The sequence below is a fragment of the Oryx dammah genome, unplaced genomic scaffold (assembly GCF_014754425.2).
Source record: "Oryx dammah isolate SB20612 unplaced genomic scaffold, SCBI_Odam_1.1 HiC_scaffold_9, whole genome shotgun sequence".
Classification (NCBI taxonomy): domain Eukaryota; kingdom Metazoa; phylum Chordata; class Mammalia; order Artiodactyla; family Bovidae; genus Oryx; species Oryx dammah.
In genome coordinates this window covers 8,861,346-8,879,524 of record NW_024070193.1, presented here as the reverse complement: position 1 = coordinate 8,879,524, position 18,179 = coordinate 8,861,346, and the positions used below count along the sequence as shown (strand labels likewise).

Genomic DNA, 18,179 nt, shown 5'->3' with positions numbered 1-18,179 from the left:
CTTAGAAGACTTGCTGTTCACGTCTTTCTGGTATTCTGCAAGAAGAAATCTAACGCATTTAAACTAATGTTATTTCTACTGGACCTTTGGACCTTTATGACACAGTTTTTCTTTGTTTAGAATGATGAAGAGACCCCGTCCTGCATGGCCAGCCTCTGGACAGCTCCCCTTGTCATGAGAAGAACTAGCAACCTAGTAAGTTCCAATGTGTCTGGAGGGAGTGACAGGAATCCAAATTGTTTCTTTTGAGATTCTGCGTTTGAGCCTATGGGCCTGTTTGGCTGGTCACTAGTGTTTCCTGGTGTTAATGTATGCTGTTTTTTCAAGGGTGTTTTGTTTTGTTTTAATACCCACCTACTTGTGTAGACTATAGACATCTGTTTCCATCAGGGACACTTTCAAAAGCTGTGCCTGTAGAGGGACACATCCTCATGTATGTAAATATCCAGGGAAAGTGAGCTCTTATCATAGTACACATACAGTTACACACTCTTAGGTATATGTATAGATGCTGAGTACATCTTTAATCCATGCCCCTGAACTACAAATATGGAACAAATGAACTAGTCCAGTCTTGAAGCCACTTACCCATTATAGTAGATTAGTGTGCAAAGCTTTGAGAGATTAGACCACCCCAATAAAATGGTATGACCAGATTTACTAAGTCCTTTTGAAAGATAACATTATTAATATATACAGTGTGAGAATGCTTGGAAAATGGCTATCAGTTTTATAAGTTGGATGGAAAAACCATGAAACAGTATGTGTAGGCCCTTCACAACGGTGGAGTTTCACAAACACAGTAGACTCATCATAAGGGCCAGGGGCTGAGTCAGAACTGGGGTTTCTGTCCTTGAAGAGCTTACAAGTCCTCTGAGACCTTACAGAAAGCCATAGACCCTCTTTCCAAAAATGCTTCCAGCTCTTCTAGGTTAAAAACAAACATACAAAAAATAACCCCTGTGATCTTGCTTCTCTGAACAACATCCTATTAAAAGGAACTTCGGAAAAATAAGCGGAAAACCCTTGGTCTCTGGGAGAGGCAATGGGAGTGACACACTTGCTGCAAACTCTTAGGAACTTTTCCAAAGAAGAGGTGACACTGAAATGTTAGTATCAGCTTGAAAGGGAGTGCTTTACGGAGGAGGGGGGTGCAGGGTGTGTGTGGAAGGATACCAAGTTCAGAAGGAAAAGCCCAGCCAGAGAGCACTGAGTTGTGAACGGGCTGAGATGAGTTTAGGTTGCTGAAGTCAGACTGTCTCTACCAGTAGTCAGGTTGCCTGCTCTCAAAGCCCGAGAAAGTAGTCCTTAGAAGGAATACTATAGCACATCTTCCTGTATTTCCTTTGGCTTTGTAAGTCTTGAATTTAAAATGCTCTGCTACAGTCCAGAAAGAAAAACAGCCAAGCAGAGATAATGGCTTCTAAACAGTTTTGAAGGCACCCCTGCCCACTGCAAACTCAAACTTAATTGTTTTATCCCCTTAACTGGCTCTAATATATAGTATAATCCAGATGCCTCATACCTTCTGGATTTAGGGGGGCTGTTAAAACCTCTTCAAGCTGCTCGAGCAAGGTGCAAATAAAAAAGTAGAGAGGAAGAGGAAGCCAGAATTGTGGCCCTGGCTGGAAGGTAACACTTGCTGGGAACTCTATCAGGGACCCTTTGACTCTTGGGACCCTGTGCAGAATGTAGGCTTTTCAGGGCCTGGGTGGTCTTCCTCATTTGTATCCAGCGTCAGGTTTTGAACATGTTCACTGAACACCAGGCTCTCCGTGTCTACTGTGTGCCAAGGACTAGATGAATGGACAGTGTCTGCTTCTTAATTTAGGATGTGTGCTAAGTCCCTTTGGTCGTGTCCAACTCTGCGACCCTGTGGACTGTAGGCTACCAGATTCCGCTGTCCATGAGATTCTCCAGGCAAGAATACTGGATGGAGTGTGTTGCCATGCTCTCCTCCAGAGATCTTCCTGACCCAGAGATCGAACCCCAGTTTCTTTTGTCTCCTGCATTGGCAGACAGGTTCTTTACCACTAGCGCCACCTGGGAAGCCCAATTTAGAATGGCTTGATCTTAAATCATCCCAGGAACTCCTTGGTCTGTCCTTTTTACCATTCAAATCAGTGTATTTTAATGAAACATGAGTCTTTTTTTCCCCAAAGGGCAATCGCTGCAAGGTGTTTGACTCCCCTTCGGCGTCGTGTAGCTCTACCATCCGGTCAATGTTGAAAAGACCAGACCGATCACTAGAGGAGTCCCCAGGTGGAAGCAGGAAGCGGAGGAAAAGCGTGGCTGGGGCCAGTCCGGAAGAGGCAGCTAGTCCAGAGAAGCCCCAAGAGGTTAGTTCTGCAGCTTCTTTTTCGCTCAAGGATGTTGTATCTGTCAGTTCTAAAATGCACATTTGGTTCTTTTTCTTTGCTGAGACTGGCTGTTTTTATTTTTCATTTGTTTCAGTCTTGTTCAGAATTGCCTGTTGAAGCATTTTTATGATGGCTACTTTAAAATCCTAGTCAGGTAGTTCCAGCATCTGCGTCTGGTGTGGCTTTCTGTTGATTGTCTTTTCCTATTCAGGTTGAGATTTTTCCTGGTTCTTGATATGACAAGAGATTTTTTTCAGCTGTATCTGTGTACTTCGGATGTGATGAGGCTGTGTGACTGCTGTTTAGTAGTACTCCGATACTGCAGGGACAGAGGGACGGAAGTTCCGCCTCCCTTGATGTGCCGCTTAGGAAGGTCAGGCCTCATGGCTGCTGGGCAGGAGTGGGAAAGGAAGTTCAAGCTCCCTTCTAGACCTCCACCAGCACCATCCCAGTTAGGTCTAGATTGGGGCACTTAATTACAGCTGGGCAAGGGTGGAAGTCTAAGCTCCCCACTTGCTGTTGGGTCCTGGAATAGGGCCATAACTTTTTTCCCTTGGTTGGGTTTTTTGTTTGTTGTTTTTTTTTTTCATTTTTCTTGTGTCCTGACCTATTTAGGACTACTTTAGGTTTATGTCCTGACCTACTTAGACAACTTTAGGTTTGTCTCACAACTTTGATTATAGTGTTTTTCGTTGTCACTTAGTATTTTAGTTCTTTTTATTTCTCTGTGATGAGAACTCAAGATTTATTCTCTTCTCTGTGATGAGAACTCAAGATTTATTCTCAACTACTTTCGTATACACCATACATCCGACCTAACTATAGTCATCAGTTATCATGTTGTATATTACATCCCTGGTACTTGTCTCATAACTGGAAGTTGTACATTTTGATCGCGTTCATCCGGCCCCCCTCCTCCATTGCTTACCTCTGGTAACCCCACAACTTTGATCTCCTTTTCTATGAGTTTGATTTTTGTTTTGGTGGTTGTGGTAGTGGTTACCATTGTGTGTTTTCAGTTTTTTCATTCCCCGTACAAGTGATGTTATATACTTATTTGTCTTTCTCTGTCCGACTTACTTCAATTTCACTTAGCATAATGCCCTCAAGGTCCATCCATGACACTGCAAATAGCAGGATTTCCTTCTTTTTGTATGGCTGAATAATAATCCATTGTGTGAATGTGTATCCCAGCTTCCTCATCCATTCATCCGTCAGGGAACATTTTTTTCCATGTCGTGGCTGTTATAAGTAACACTGCTGTAATGTGAGTGCAGATGTCTCTTGACAGAGTGTTTTCGTTTCCTTAGAATATGTTCCCAGAGGTGGTATTGCTAGATCATATGTTTTGTGTTCAACTTTTTAAGGTACGTCCATACTGTTTTCCATAGCAGCCATCCCACTTTACAGCCCCACCAGTACTGTACAAGTGTTCCCTTGTCTTCACATCCTTATCAACACTTGTTTCTTGTCTTTTTTGTTTTTTTGGCCACTCCACGGGCTTGGGGGATCTTAGTTTCCTTACCAGGGATTGAACTCAGGCTCTCGGCAGTAAAAGTGTGGAATCCTAACAGTGGGCCACCAGGGAATTGCTCTTGTCTTTTCTTTTTTAAGTGACTCATTTTATAATCTGCTTTTTTTTTTTTCCTTGTTTGGCTGTGCTTGGTCTTCGTTGCTGCTCAGACTTCTAGTTGCGGTCAGCAGGGGCTATTTATTCTGCAGTTGTGGCGCGTGGACTTGTCATCGCAGTGGCTTCTCATTGCAGAGAACGGGCTCCAGGGCACTGGTTCTTCCATAGGTGCGGCATGTGGGCTCAGGAGTTGCAGCTCCCGGGCTCTAGAGCACAGGCTCAGTGGTTGCAGCACACACACTTAGTTGCTCCAAGGCACGTGAGATCTTCCCGGATTGGGGATCGCACCCACGTCTCCTGCATTGACAGGCGGATTCTTACCACTGAGCCTCCAGAGAAGCCGCATCTTGTCTTTCTGAAGATAGTCTTTCTTATAGGCCTGAGGTGATATTTCATTGTAGTCTGGATATTGATCATCTTTTCATGTCCCTGTTGGCCATTTGTGTACCTTTGGGAAAATGTCTATTCAGATCCTTTTCTGTTTGTAAAACTGGTTTATTTAAGAGGTTTTTTTTTGCGGGGGGAGGGATTATTAAGTCGTATGGATTCCTGACATTTTAGATATTAACCCCTTATCAGATAATGTGGTTTGCAGATATTTTTTCCAATTCTGTATGTAGGTTGTCTTTTCATTTTGTTGATCATTTCTTTTAATGGGTAGAAGCTTTTTAGTTTGATTTGCTGCTTGTATCTTAGGTGTCAGATCCAAAAAATTGCCAAGACCCACATCAAGGAACTTTTCTCTAGGAGTTTTCTTCTAGGAGTTTAACAGTTTTCTGTCTCAAATTTGTCTTTACTCCATCTTGAGTTATTTATTGTGAATAATGTAATATAGGGGCCTAATTTTCATTCTTTCACATGTGAATTTCCATTTGCCCGGCACCATTTATTGAAGACTTATCTTCTCTTCATCAGGCATTCTAGTTGATGGTATCTGTGCTGTTTCTCTTCTAAACATGCACTTTCATTTTTCCTGTGGACTCTCTGTGTCCTAGGCTAGGCTAGGCATGTGTTTCGCTTTAGTAGACACTGCCATATAACTTTCCAAAATGTTTGTCCAGTCAACCCTCTGTATCTGGAGTCTCCACATCCATGGATTCAACTAACTTTGGAACCCATGGCTACTAAGCACCACTGAGCACCAACTGTACTATGTGCCATAAGCATCCTTGGGCGTCCTCCAACCAATTTCAGGGATACCAAGGGCCAGCTGCACTCACAGCAGCGTGAGAGTTCAGCTCTTCCACATCCTTGCCAGTATCTGGCGGTGCTCATCCCTTTACTTTTACCCCTTCTGGGGAGTGTGGTGCATGGGCATGTGCATGCTCAGGTTGTGTCCAACTCTTATTGACCCCGTTGACTGTAACCCGCCAGCTCCATTGGATTTTCCAGGCAAGAATACTGGAGTGGGTTGCCATTTCCTCCTCCAAGGGATCTTCTTAACCCAGGGATCGAACCTGCGTCTCCTGTGTCTCCTGCATTGCAGGCAGATTCTTCACCACTTGAGCCATCAAAGGGAACCCTGTGTGGTATCTTATTTTGCATTTCTGTTAGTCATTTTTCTAGATTTTCCTATTACGCAACTGCCTTTCTAGCCCATATTTCTATTGGGTTATCTCTGACTTGTGAGATTGCTTTATGTATTAAGAAATGAATCTTTTATTGAGAGGAATTATTTATCTGCCCACTCTGGCTTGCCTGTTCTTACCTCACCTTGTTGTTTGGAGTAACAGAATTTCTTGATTTCTTTAAAACATGTTTTAATTTACCAGTCTTTTTATGTTTAGGGCTTGTTGTGTACTGTTTAAGATATCTCGACTTCCCCACAATTAGCCCTTTTGACATGCTCTTTGAAATATGAGCACTTCCTTGTTACTAATGACAGGGTGTTCCAGGTTTATCTTGTACGTTTCTTGTCCCAGCCTGGATTCAGTCAGAAAGCTCTGGTTTCAGTAAATACATGTTATGGTTCTGCATGATCTGTAGTTGGTTGAACTGGAGATGCGGAATGGTGGCCCTAACCTCTGTGTTCAGGGGTCAACTGTAGTATTTAGGGAACACATTGACAAAGGGGTACGTACTGCACCCCTGGAGCGTCTCAGTGGGTAGAGCTGAGAAATACTTTTTGTAGACGTAAAACTAATTTTAATCTTCCATTTTTAAAAAGGAGAAAGCCTTTATTCTAAAGCCTGGTCTCATTCTCAACCTTTGGTTTGTTACAGATTCTACATCATCAGTCTTTATCCCTAGCATATTCCCCAAAAGGGACCATTGAGAACATTTTGGATAATGACCCAAGGGACCTTATAGGAGACTTCTCCAAGGTAACTGCAAGCAGAACTACATTGTGGTGCAGAATGGGGGAGGCACCTAACACCCCCTCCAGCCTTCCTCCCCTGAAGTGGCTCCTGGGTTATGTAGCCTCCCCTCCAACCCCCACCGAGGGGACACAGTTTGAAATTTAAAAAAAATAAGGAAACACATAATCTGGTATACCTCCATTTCTTGGGGACTGTAGACCTTACTGGTGCTGATCAGAGGTTTCAAGTAGGGAGCCAGCCGCCTGGACACCAATCCAAAAACCAGTCTCTCTGGGAACTGTGTGATTATAAAAGTAGTGCTACAGAAGAGTGTAGAAATGAAAGCAGAAATGAAACTCTAGCTTTACTGTATATAAGTCTGTATGTCAAAAGGTCATCTTAGGGGACTTCCCTGGTGGTCCAGCAGCTGAGACTCCATGCTCCCAATGCAGGGGGCCTGAGTCCAATCCCTGGTCAAGGAACTAGATCCCACATACCACAACAACAAAATTCTGCATGCCAAAGATTGAAGATTCTATGTGCCCAAACGAAGAGTCAGTGCAGCTAAAATAATTAATTAATTTTAAAAAAAGAAAGTCATCTTAGAATGTCCCAGATGGAGACTGAATTTCTCCCTTGTCCAGAGGAGCATGGTCCTTGTGGGAAAATGCCCCCAGGGAGGTCCAGATGAAGGTCTGCTGATGGCCTGGTACAGATTATCTACCTTTGTGCTGTGGTGAAATGTGACACCTTGCTGTGTCAGTAGTAACTTGTTTAGCCATGTGTAACTTGAAGGTCCCCAGACCAGTCTTTTATATATTAATGTAGCTAACATCCACTGAAACACTTACTATGTGTAAGGCAAAGATTCCAAAACAAGACATAGTTCCTTCCCTCAAGACACTTAACGTGTGGTAAGACATCATGCCACGTGGACATGTACCACCTGGTAACTGAAGTAAACATCAGTGCAGTGTAAGCATTAGACTAAGGAATAAAAGAGTTATGTCAGCTAGGCAGTTGGGGAAGCTCTGGGTCTGTGCTAGACATTTCAGCCAGGTAGGAGAGATAAGTGGGTTAAAAATAGAAGACAGGACTTCCCCTAGGGGTCCAGCGGTTAAGACTCTGCACTTCCAACATTAGGGACACGGGTTCAATCTCTGGTCTGAGAGCTAAGGTACCACATGCCAGCACGGCCAAAAAGAATAGAAGACAGTTTTCTAGTCTGAAGGGAAGAGCAGGCCAAGACCTGGGTGTGGTGCGTCCTCGCTGGTAAAAGCTTGTGTCTGAATTGAAGCTATTGGTTGGTTGTCAAAATGACCCCACACATGACCACAGGGTTGGGTGAGCACTCGACTCTGCCAGTCACTCGTAATTGCTGGTTGTGCCCATCTTCCCCCCTGAAGGCTGGGTGGGTCTCACTTGTTCCGCCTCCAGTGTCTCCTCCAGCACCTGCTGCAAAAGTCAGGTGCTCAGTAAACAGTGAAGTCATTCCTCGCTGTGTCCTTTTTAAGTGCTGAGCACAGTCTGGCTGCTGACATGAGGGGTTCCCAACAAAAGCAGGTGATAAAGGAATTCACCTGAGGTTTCTGAATTCAGGTCTGACTTGCTTGCTGGCTGACTTTGGACAAGGGACCTAGTTTTGACATCTACAAGGGCCATAGGAATATTCAATCTCAGGATATTAATGAAGTACTTACACAAATAACCAGTATATTCTGTTAGATTCATGTTTGTTTGTTTTTTTAAGCTGACTTCTACCAGGAAGGCAAGTAATACAAATGTTGCCTTTATAAGCTTTCAGATTTGCTAAGTGTTTCTTTCTTTTATTAAGGGTTACCTCTTTCATACTGTTGCTGGAAAGCATCAGGATTTAAAATACATCTCTCCAGAAATTGTAAGTTATCCTTTGGGGACCTGCCACCCATGCGATACTGGGATCTAGTCATTCCTGGCAGCCAGAGTTGACTCTCCTTGGCTCTTTCTCCACAGATTACATCTGTTTTGAATGGCAAGTTTGCCAACCTCATTAAAGAGTTTGTCATCATCGACTGCCGCTACCCATATGAATACGAGGGAGGCCACATCAAGGTATAGACTCCTGGGGCTTGTGGGTAAGCTCTGCTACTGCGGGAGGTGCAGCAGGGGCCCTATAGACAGTGTCTGTGATTTATTTTTATTTTTAAAGGAGGGGGGTGATACCTGGCTGCTTGTTATAATGCTCACATGCTGCTTACGAGGATTGTAAAAAGAGGCAGTGGGTGTAAAAGGCATTTGGTTCCTGGTGCACTGAAAGAATGCTGCCTGGTGTGCACTGATCATACAGCAAACTGCTCCCTGTTTTGTCCCCCACGCCATCACCGTCAGGGGCATTTCGAGGTGGTACCCACTGACTTCTAAGCCATGCCTGGACATGAAGCCGTGAGGAGAAGCCAGTCTCTGGCAACATGGGCCAGGCCCAGTGATGCCTCTTAGGTTTATAGTTGAGTCAAGCTATCTGATGGAGTGGGTGTTGGAACAGTTCACGTGTAACTTGCCCAGGAAGAAAGCCATTGGGTTGAAATACATTATGTGTGTGTGTTAAGTTGCTTCATTGTGTCCGACTCTGAGCTCTGCATGAGGGGAGCCTAGCCTGCCAGGCTCCTCTGCCCATGGAATTCTCCAGGCAAGAATACTGGAGTGGGTTGCCATGTCCTCCTCCAGGGGACCTTCCCAACCCAGGGACTGAACCCATGTTTCTTATGTCTCCTGCATTGGCAGGCAGGTTCTTTACTACTAATGCCACCTGGAATGCCCGTTGAAATACACTAAGAGGTAATTTAAAGACAGTGTTTGAGTCTGCCACTCTTAAGGCCATGAAAGTCCCTACATTGACAAATACCACTCACACAGTGCAGTTATAACAGAATCTTGAGGTACCCATGTGAAGATCAGTCTCCAAGGATCATTAGCACCAGTGTGAGACCTAAGCCTCTGGCATCTTCACAGGGTGCAGTGAACTTGCACATGGAAGAGGAGGTTGAAGAGTTCTTACTCAAGAAGCCTATCGTACCCACGGATGGCAAGCGCGTTATCGTGGTGTTCCACTGCGAGTTTTCTTCTGAGCGAGGCCCTCGCATGTGAGTGGGCTAAGTATCGTTCATGTGTAACAGATGTTCTCTTAAATCCTTACCTGTTGGGCAGTCAGTTGATTTCATGCACTGCTTCCTGGAGTGTAGTTTTAGGCTCAACCTAATGGTTTCACCACAGCCGTTGTTAAGGGCTTGGAAGAGCTCTGTGGCCTCTCCAGTCCAGCCTATTACACTGGTGTTCCCTCTGCAGCATGCCCCAGGGATCGGGCATCTGCTTCTTCACCCCCACTCCTGGGTGAGTCCTGGCCACTGCTGGGCTTGGCCCATTGTTCGCCTGCCTTTCTCTTGAATTAAACTCTGGCTCTTTGGGCTCCCCCACTGCCCCTAGTCCTGCCTGTGGGGCTGCTGCTCTCGGGTGACGTCCTCCAGGGACAGTGTGGTGACTCCTTATGCAGATGCCAGGAAAGTGTGATGTCCTCTTGGCAAAACTTAACATGACGCTTTCAAACACTTGTCAAATCCATGTTCACAAAGAATGGGGTTATGTTACTTTCAGGTTATTGCCACACTAGAGGTGAAAAGAACTGCACCGTCTGCCCCCCATACACAAGCTTTTATGACTAAGGCCCTATTATAGTTCACTACAGAGATAAATTTTATACCAAAATAAGTGGAAGTATAGCTACAATAAAGCATCACTTCAGATTTAAAATAATCGGTGGTGGTGGTGGCAGAGAGGACGCTGGGTGGGAACCAAGACACTGTTTAACTTAGAAGGTGGGGAGGAGACATTCCACCTTCCAAGACAAGGCTGTGGAGCTGGCTGTGCACAGGGTCCCTGAGGGTCGTGGCAGCGGCGGAAATCACATCTGGCACTGTCTCCAGGAGTGCAGGCCAAGCTGGGGAGATGTGTAAGAGGCACTGCTTTCCCCGTGCAGAGCTGATCGGACTCTGGCTCTCCTTGCCCTTTACAGGTGCCGATATGTGAGAGAGAGGGATCGGCTCGGTAATGAGTACCCCAAACTCCACTACCCAGAGCTGTATGTCCTGAAGGGCGGATACAAGGAGTTCTTCCTGAAATGCCAGGTGAGAGGGACTCTCTGGAGGGCACAGGCCACCCCTCACCACCCCCTAGTTGGTGGTCATGGCTGTTTCCTACCCAGGGTCTGGGGGTTTGCCCTGAGCAAAGAAGGGGCCTGGAACCCCACCCCACCCCAGCAGAGTCTTGTGGCCCCCGGCAGGGAGGGAGCAGGAGTGTGCGTGGGAGGCCAGTGTGCCCAGATCTTGTCCTGTCTTTCCTCCAGTCTCACTGCGAGCCCCCCAGCTACCGGCCCATGCACCACGAGGACTTTAAAGAAGACCTGAAGAAATTCCGCACCAAGAGCCGGACCTGGGCCGGGGAGAAGAGCAAGAGGGAGATGTACAGCCGCCTGAAGAAGCTCTAAGGGTCTCGCGGCCAGGCGGCAGCAGCCTCCCAGCCCTCCCCACTCCCCTCTGCTGCAGAGAAACTTGAGCAAAGGGGCCAGCGGCGCGACACTTGGAGAGAAGGGCGGAGGCCTCCACGTCTTAAACCTACCTCCCACCCTCCCGAGGTTGGAGCCCGGAGCCCGGAGCCTCCCGCCACCTCTCCGTCCCTGGAAGACATCCTTCTTCAGCAGGGCGCTCAGCCAAGGCTGTCACGTGCCGCAGCAGCGTTCCGAGCAGCCAGTCAAGGCGTTCTGCCTCCTCCCCCGTGGTTGGATGGGCCCCCTGCGGCCTTGCTGGGCACTGGCCTTGTCTCCTGAGGGGAGAGAAGGAGAGAAGACTGCCAGACGCTGCTGGCCAGACACCAAAGACGGCCCGGGAAGCACAGGTCTTTGTGGGCTAGCCCACATCATTAAGTTATTCAGCTTCACCAATCACTTTTTTTTCTTTCTTTTTTTTTTTAAAAAAATCAACTCCTGGAGACTTTTATTTAATTGCTTCTTTCAGTTAGAATACTGCCATCCTAGGTAGGATTTTATCATCCCGGGGACTACCTCTGCCTTTCATTTTTTAAGAAAAAAAGAATAAAGGAGGGGGAAGAAGAGGGACATGAGTTGTGGGACAGAGAACAAGGGGCTCTGTCTCCCCCGGGAGGCGCTGCAGTACTGGGGCCGCTGCTATTTACAGCCAAGGACTGAGACACTGGTGGGAGCAGGCGCCGGACTCAGACTTGGCTTCAGGACATAAGCTAAATCTCCCAGACCTACCTCGAAAGGCCCCTGAGACCTACTGTGGGGGAGTGACCCTGCTCTTCCTCACCCCAGCTCCCTGTGCTGTCACTGGGCAAGAGTCATGATCAGGAAAGCACTGGAGGCAGCTTCCGTGGGGCCACTCCCAAGTCATTGTTGGAACGTATAGAATAGGTATCCCAGTGTCGGGGGGCAGGGATGGGGGGCTCTGTGGGATAAGGGAAGGGAGTATACTTTTGAGTGTCTTCCTTCATTACTCCGATACTCTTTGACAGCTTCTGTTTTTTTAAAAAAAAAACAGCCCTTTTATGAGTCAAGGAGTATGGAATTCATGTTGCCTGGGCCCCCCAAGGGTGGGGAGAGGGGCTGGAAGCCCTGGGCATTAGAAAGGAGTGGATGCTGGCAGAGATGACTACAGCGTGTGTTTCTCAGGAGGCAGCAGCATGGTGGGTTTTGAAGGTAAAACTTTGAGTTTATCATGTTTTAATTTGAGGGACAGGGAGAGATGTGTTATCACCAGTTGCCCCTCATCTCACCCCACAGAAGTGGGGATCTCAAAGGAACACCTCCCAAGGAGCTGGGGCTGAGTGGACTGATTCCGGACAGGGCTGTTTGGTGCCTGTTCATCCCTACCCTTAGGTGCTGGCTTCTTCACCATCTCTGCTCCACTGGGGTGTTGCCAAGTTTTTCTTATATTCAAGAGTCAGTCTCCCCTCTTGCCTCAGCTTCCTGTTCTGGGGGTGGGGAGGAAATCAGTGATACTGGAGATGACTGGTTGCTATGTTATGGGTTTGAGCTGCTTTTGACTATAAAACAATCTTGTTAGAAAAAGTATATGGGGAGGAGGGGCACAGGAGAAGGCCTCTACCCCCCACACACACTGAGACCCATCTGAATTGGTCTCCAGTCTTGTTTGTAGGGATTCTGTTGGTTGAATGCCTGAAAAGGGAGGTGGGATGGCCTTCAGATCATACCAGCTCAGCTAGCATTGCTAACCAACTGTTGCAGGCTCTGAAAATAAAAACAATCTTGAACCCATGCTCTCTGCCTGCTTCATGATGGATTTAAAGGGAACTGTGAGTCTCTAAAGACCTGGGACCACACCTGGCTAAAAGCACTGGCTAGAGGCAGTGACATTTTCTCAAGATGCCAAAGAGCTGTCATGTGGCCTGACATCAGGCTTGGCCAGATGACCTTCAGTTACTCCCCTGAGTCCAAAGGCAAACTTGTGATTCAGATTGATTTACAAGATGAAATGGGGATAGGAAAAGCCTGCCTGGACTTCTTGACATTCCCTGACAAGATGTATTAATTCATAGGATTGAGCAACAGGCCAGAGGAGGGACCAGTGTAAAGGAGATAGGAGTTTCAGTTGTGTTCTGAAGGAGCCAGAAAGGATACTGCAGAAGGAAATCAGGCAGATGGTGAGTCATGGGCCCACATGCAACCAGAGAAACTTGGATGTATAATGCTGGGGGCTACTGTCAGAGTGGATAACAGCTGGAGCAAAAGTCTATTACAAAATAGAGTGGAGCCTGGATAGCAGTGAATTTGTATTCCTTTATATTTCACCCATGGTCCCACCTCAGGCCACACCATTTTTGGGATCTTGCCCAATCAGCAGAGAAAGTGGAGTCCTAAACAATGGACCATTCCCTCAGTCTTCAGACACAAGTCCCTTCTGGTTTGCCTCTTTAGTAGAGGCCTGATCCCAGCCTTTAAAAAAAAAAAAAGATTATAAGACGATTTGTTAAGAAAGGAAATTTGTGATACCGAAGCCCAATGGGTATTACTGTTAATGTGCTCAAAGATGTGGAAGGGAGAGCACATCCCCAGAGTGAGCACTAGGCTCCCCACTGCCTCTCCCAGATGGTGTATTAACCCAGGCTTCCCTGGTGGCTCAGGGGATAAAGCGTCTGCCCGCAATGCAGGAGACCCGGGTTCAATCCCTGGGTTGGGAAGATCCCCTGGAGAAGGAAATGGCAACCCACTCCAGTATTCTTGCCCGGAGAATCCCATGGACAGATGAGCCTGGTGGGCTACAGTCCACGGGGTCACAGAGTCAAGACACGACCGAGCGACCGACTCTTGGTGACCCTATGGACTGACAGGCTCCTCTGTCCATGGGATTCTCCGGGCAAGAATACTGGGGTGGGCTGCCATACCCTCATATGTATGTATGTACATATACACATGTATTTAAAGAGAGTTATGTATATACAGGCAGGTGATTTTCAACCACATGTAAAATGACATGGCTGTAGTCAGTTTAACCCATCCCATACTGCAGTTCCTTCCCAAGACAAGACCCCATATTCCTAGTGAGAAGATTTGAACGTTCTGATTAGTTAGGCCACAAACTAAGTTGCATGGCAAAAATAGTTCAATATCCATAATATCTACAACTATATTATTTGTACACATTTAAAAGCATATAAAATACCCCCAAATATTGCAGCCTTGTTAATCTGCTATTCCCCAATACAAAGTAGAAAGTTACCCCCCCGCCAAAAAAAAACGGAAAAAAATGAAAGCATATTAAATGTTAATTTAGATGTGCTTTTTCTCAGTCTTTCACAATGAAATGTTACTAGAACTCTTCCACATCTATTTCTGTATCATTTGCTAGTTTCCGTGGACCTATCTTTTACCCAGTTTATATGACGTGACAGCACTTTATTCATTTATGAAAAACTATGCCAAGACAAAGTATCCATTCTGGTAATTAAGGTTTTTTTACTTGTCATGTCAGTGTATGTTAATGATTTCTATAAGATGCCTACCTTTTTTAATGAGAAATTTCAGACATATAAATGTAGACAGACTTTTCTGCCAGTCACACAGCTTCAATATCAACTCACCTCATACCACACATTGCTTTTTAAATTTACTTTGAGAGAATTCTTTGGCAGTCCAGTGGTTAGGACTGCACATTTCTACTGCAGGGGGCACAGGTTCAATCCCTGGTCAAGGAACTAAGATCCTGCATGCTATGTGGCACAACCAAAAATAAGGGAGCAGGTAGTACTTCTGGATTATTGCAAAAGCCAGCTGGTCTCCTGTCTGGCCTGTTGTCACAGTCACCTTGCTAAAATGAAGAATTAGTTCAAACTATTCTTCCTTGAGAATTTAATTGCCTATAAAATGATATCTGAACTGTAGCCCATGTGCTAAGATATAACCCCAGCCTTATCTACATTCATCTTACGCTTCCATCACAGGGTGGGATTCTGTTTTCACCCTGCCCTCTGAACTTTGCTTGTTAGAGCTGGAAGCACTCCATGGAGAAAGTTTACATGTAGTAAACAGTGGGCACCCACAAGTTTGAGGGCTGGTTAACTGAAAACCTTGGGCAAAAGAACACATTTTTTTTTAAAAAAAAAGGGCACCTGTGTGCCAGGCATGATGCTTTGGTTCAGGTAAGAATTTTCAGAGGACATAAGAATGTATAAAAAATAATTCAACACTCATATTCCACACACAGCTTAAGAATAAACAGCATGGCTGAAGTCCCCTGCCTATCCCAGCCCAGTTATAAACTCTCTAGTCTTCCCCCATCCTTCTTGAGCTAACCATTATCCTTCACCAGCATGACTTATTTCCTAAACAAGAGGTACATAATGGTTTTTCATGTTTAAAACTTGACCTAAGTCTCCATCTTGTGTGCATTCATCTGTAACTCTGGTTTTGACTACTCTGCTGCTCACACTGAACCACGTAAGGGCACTTGTCCAGGAAGGTCATGAGTTAGTAGTGACTCACCGGATCAACCTCTCCAGAAAGGAACCTGCAAGTAAGCCGCTTCTCTCTGGGGCCTGATCTCAGGGATCACAAAGGGCCATTGAGGTGCCCTGTGGCCACCTCTGTCCCAACATTTGGATACCCCGATACCCCCTTCAGGTCTACTGGGAAGGAGGACTTAGACGTGGGAGAAGAGCTGGGTGGTTTTGTTTCGTTTTTTACTGCACTGGGTACTTCTTGCTGTTTGAGGGCGGCAAATAGGGGCTTCTCATCACAGTGGCCTCTTGTTGCGGAGCATGGGCTCTAGGGCACTTGGGCTGAACAGCTGTGGTGTATGGGCTTAGTTACCTAGAGACGTGGGGTCTTCCTGGTTCAGGGATCAAACCCGTGTCCCCTGCATTGTCAAGGCGGATTCTAAGCCACTGGGCCACCAGGGAAGCCCACAAAGAGCTGTTTCTATTATGTGCTCATTCAACAGACATTCGAATTGTGCCAGGCCCTGGAGATAAGGAGGTGGATAAGATGCAGGTTCCCCTTCAGAAAGCTCACTGACTAATGAATGGAACAGTCACTTAAAGATCAGGAGCCTTTGGGAGTAACACTTGGGTATAACAAGCTACAATAAGAGACAGGTTCAGAGGAAATGGCACCCAAGAGGACTGACAGGAAGTGTACAGGAGGTGACCTTTAAGCCTCATCTTGAAGTCTCAGGAGAGGGCATTCCAGGAAGGAGTAAATGGCACAAAGGTGACAGCACGCATTCATTGAACGTAGGGAGGCAAGAATGAGGTCTAGGAGTCAGGGGCAGTGAAGAGGGACATTCCTTCAAGGTGGAGCTGGGGACTCTGTTTCAGGGATGTCTGACAGCAGGACTTCTCAAAGAAACGCAAGAGGAACAGGTTAAAAAGATTCTGACTCCGTAGGGCTGGGGCCTAAAGCCTGCATTTCTAACAAGCTGTCCTGATGCTGCAGGACAGCACTTTAAACAACCAGCTTGTGAGAAGCAGTCCAGTCGCTGAGGGCAGAGCAGAGGCTGGCTGGCTGGTGAGGAGAGATAAGGGCACTGGAGAGAAGGGCAGTAGGCGTGAGATCTGGTGAGGCTGGGAGGGCGGGGCCCACGCTCCTAAACTGAGGAACTGGGTAGACCCTTGGCATGTGTGCGACCCTGCAACCCTATGCACTGTAGCCCGCCAGGCTCTTCTGTCCATGGGATTTCCCAGGCAAGAATCCTGGCCTTCCCAACCCAGGGATCGAACCTGTGTCTCAGGTCTGCCTGCACTGGCAGGTGGGTTCTTTACCACTAGCATCACCTTGGGCTTCCCTGGTGGCTCAGCTGGTAAAGAATCCGCCTGCAATGCAAGAGACCCCGGTTCAATTCCTGGGTCAGGAAGATCCCCTGGAGAAGGGAACAGCTACCCACTCCAGTATTCTGACCTGGAGAATTCCATGGACTATTCCATGGGGTAAGAGACCGACTGAGTGCCTTTCACTTTCACCTGGGAAGACCTTTGGCACTTAGAGCAAAAAATACAGGAGAAAAGGAAGTATGTGCACTGAGGAACTTTATAAAATTACTGACCTGTATCCCTCATAAATATCAGTGTCACACACAATAGAGGCTAACTTTTCAGATTAAGGAGACTCAAGACATGACAAGTAAATGAAGTATGTGAACCTGAATTGAGTCTGGGACAAAACAGAAACAAAAAGTGCTAGATAGGACATTTTGGGGACAATTACCCAAGCACAGTATTGATTAGGTTAAAATATTGTCTCAATGTTACATTTTCTGAATTTTATAATTATATAAGGATATCCTTATTTTTAGGAAATGACCCTGAAGGTTAAGGACTATGATGTAACCTACTTCCAAATGGTTTAATAAACTCTAACTAAGAGTGTGTGTGTGTGTGATGGAAACAAAGGATAAGAAAGCAAATGGGGCAAATGTTAAAAATAAATGACTCTCAGTAAAGGGGGTACGGCTTCTCCCTCAGCTCAGTGGTAGCTCCGTAGGTAAGGAATCTGCCTGCAATGCAGGAATCCGCCTGCAATGCAGGAGACCGGGGTTCGATTCCTGGGTCCGGAATATCCCCTGGAGAAGGAAATGTCAACACATTCCAGCATTCTTGCCTGGGCAATCCCAAGGACAGAGGAGCCTGATGGGCTACAGTCCATGGGGTCCCAAGAGTCGGACATGACTTAGAGACTTAATCACCACCAAAGCGGGTAAGGGACTTCTTTGTACTATTTTTGCGACTTTTCTCGAAGTATGATGTTATTTCGAAAGAAAACGTAGGAGGAGACAGCACTGCTGAACACCGCCTACGTGGACAGGGCGGGTTAAGACAGTGGACTGTACAGATTCTGGGTGGTCAGGGGGTGAACGCGAGGGGATTGCCCCGGAGAAGTATCCAGACTGGGGACAGCAACTTGTCCCAGATGTGCAAACGGCAGTTGAAAGGACCGGTGTAGGACAGAGGTCTCGGTGGCGGCGGAGACCCGAGAGAAGGGGAGCCGGAGGCGGGAGGGAGGTCAGCTCCAGGGGGGAGAGGGAGGGAGAGGGCGTGGGTCCGAAGGCCCAGTGTCCCCAGGGAGGGCCACAGAGATAACGTAAACTCCGCCGCCTGGGGCCGGAATGTCGCTGAGACCTTGGTGAACAAAGGCTGCCCACATTGGGCGGGGGCGGAGGCGGAGGCGGGAACAGCAACTGGAGCTGGGTGATCTCGGGCAGTTCTCAGACCCTGTGACAGTGACCTAGCGGCAGGGATGGGGGGTGGGGATTACCTTGGTGATTCTAAGATCTCAAGACTGTGGTCTTTCTAATTTCCATGTGATGACGCCCGGAAGTCGTGTAAGGCCCA

At 46.8% G+C, this 18,179-nt stretch overlaps 1 protein-coding gene across 2 annotated transcripts in view; it reads left to right on the top strand.

The window, feature by feature from the left end:
- Positions 1 to 17,213, top strand: part of CDC25A (cell division cycle 25A) — a 28,107-nt gene extending 10,894 nt beyond the window's left edge. For both annotated transcript variants that reach the window (XM_040246892.1, XM_040246891.1), the window contains exons 8-15: positions 121 to 195; positions 2,163 to 2,339; positions 6,213 to 6,314; positions 8,125 to 8,187; positions 8,283 to 8,381; positions 9,279 to 9,409; positions 10,336 to 10,447; positions 10,666 to 17,213. In XM_040246892.1, coding sequence (XP_040102826.1) covers positions 121 to 195; positions 2,163 to 2,339; positions 6,213 to 6,314; positions 8,125 to 8,187; positions 8,283 to 8,381; positions 9,279 to 9,409; positions 10,336 to 10,447; positions 10,666 to 10,806 — 900 coding nt within the window. In that variant the 3' untranslated portion in view covers positions 10,807 to 17,213. The remainder of the gene's footprint in view (positions 1 to 120; positions 196 to 2,162; positions 2,340 to 6,212; positions 6,315 to 8,124; positions 8,188 to 8,282; positions 8,382 to 9,278; positions 9,410 to 10,335; positions 10,448 to 10,665) is intronic.
- The last annotated feature ends 966 nt before the right edge of the window (positions 17,214 to 18,179 follow it).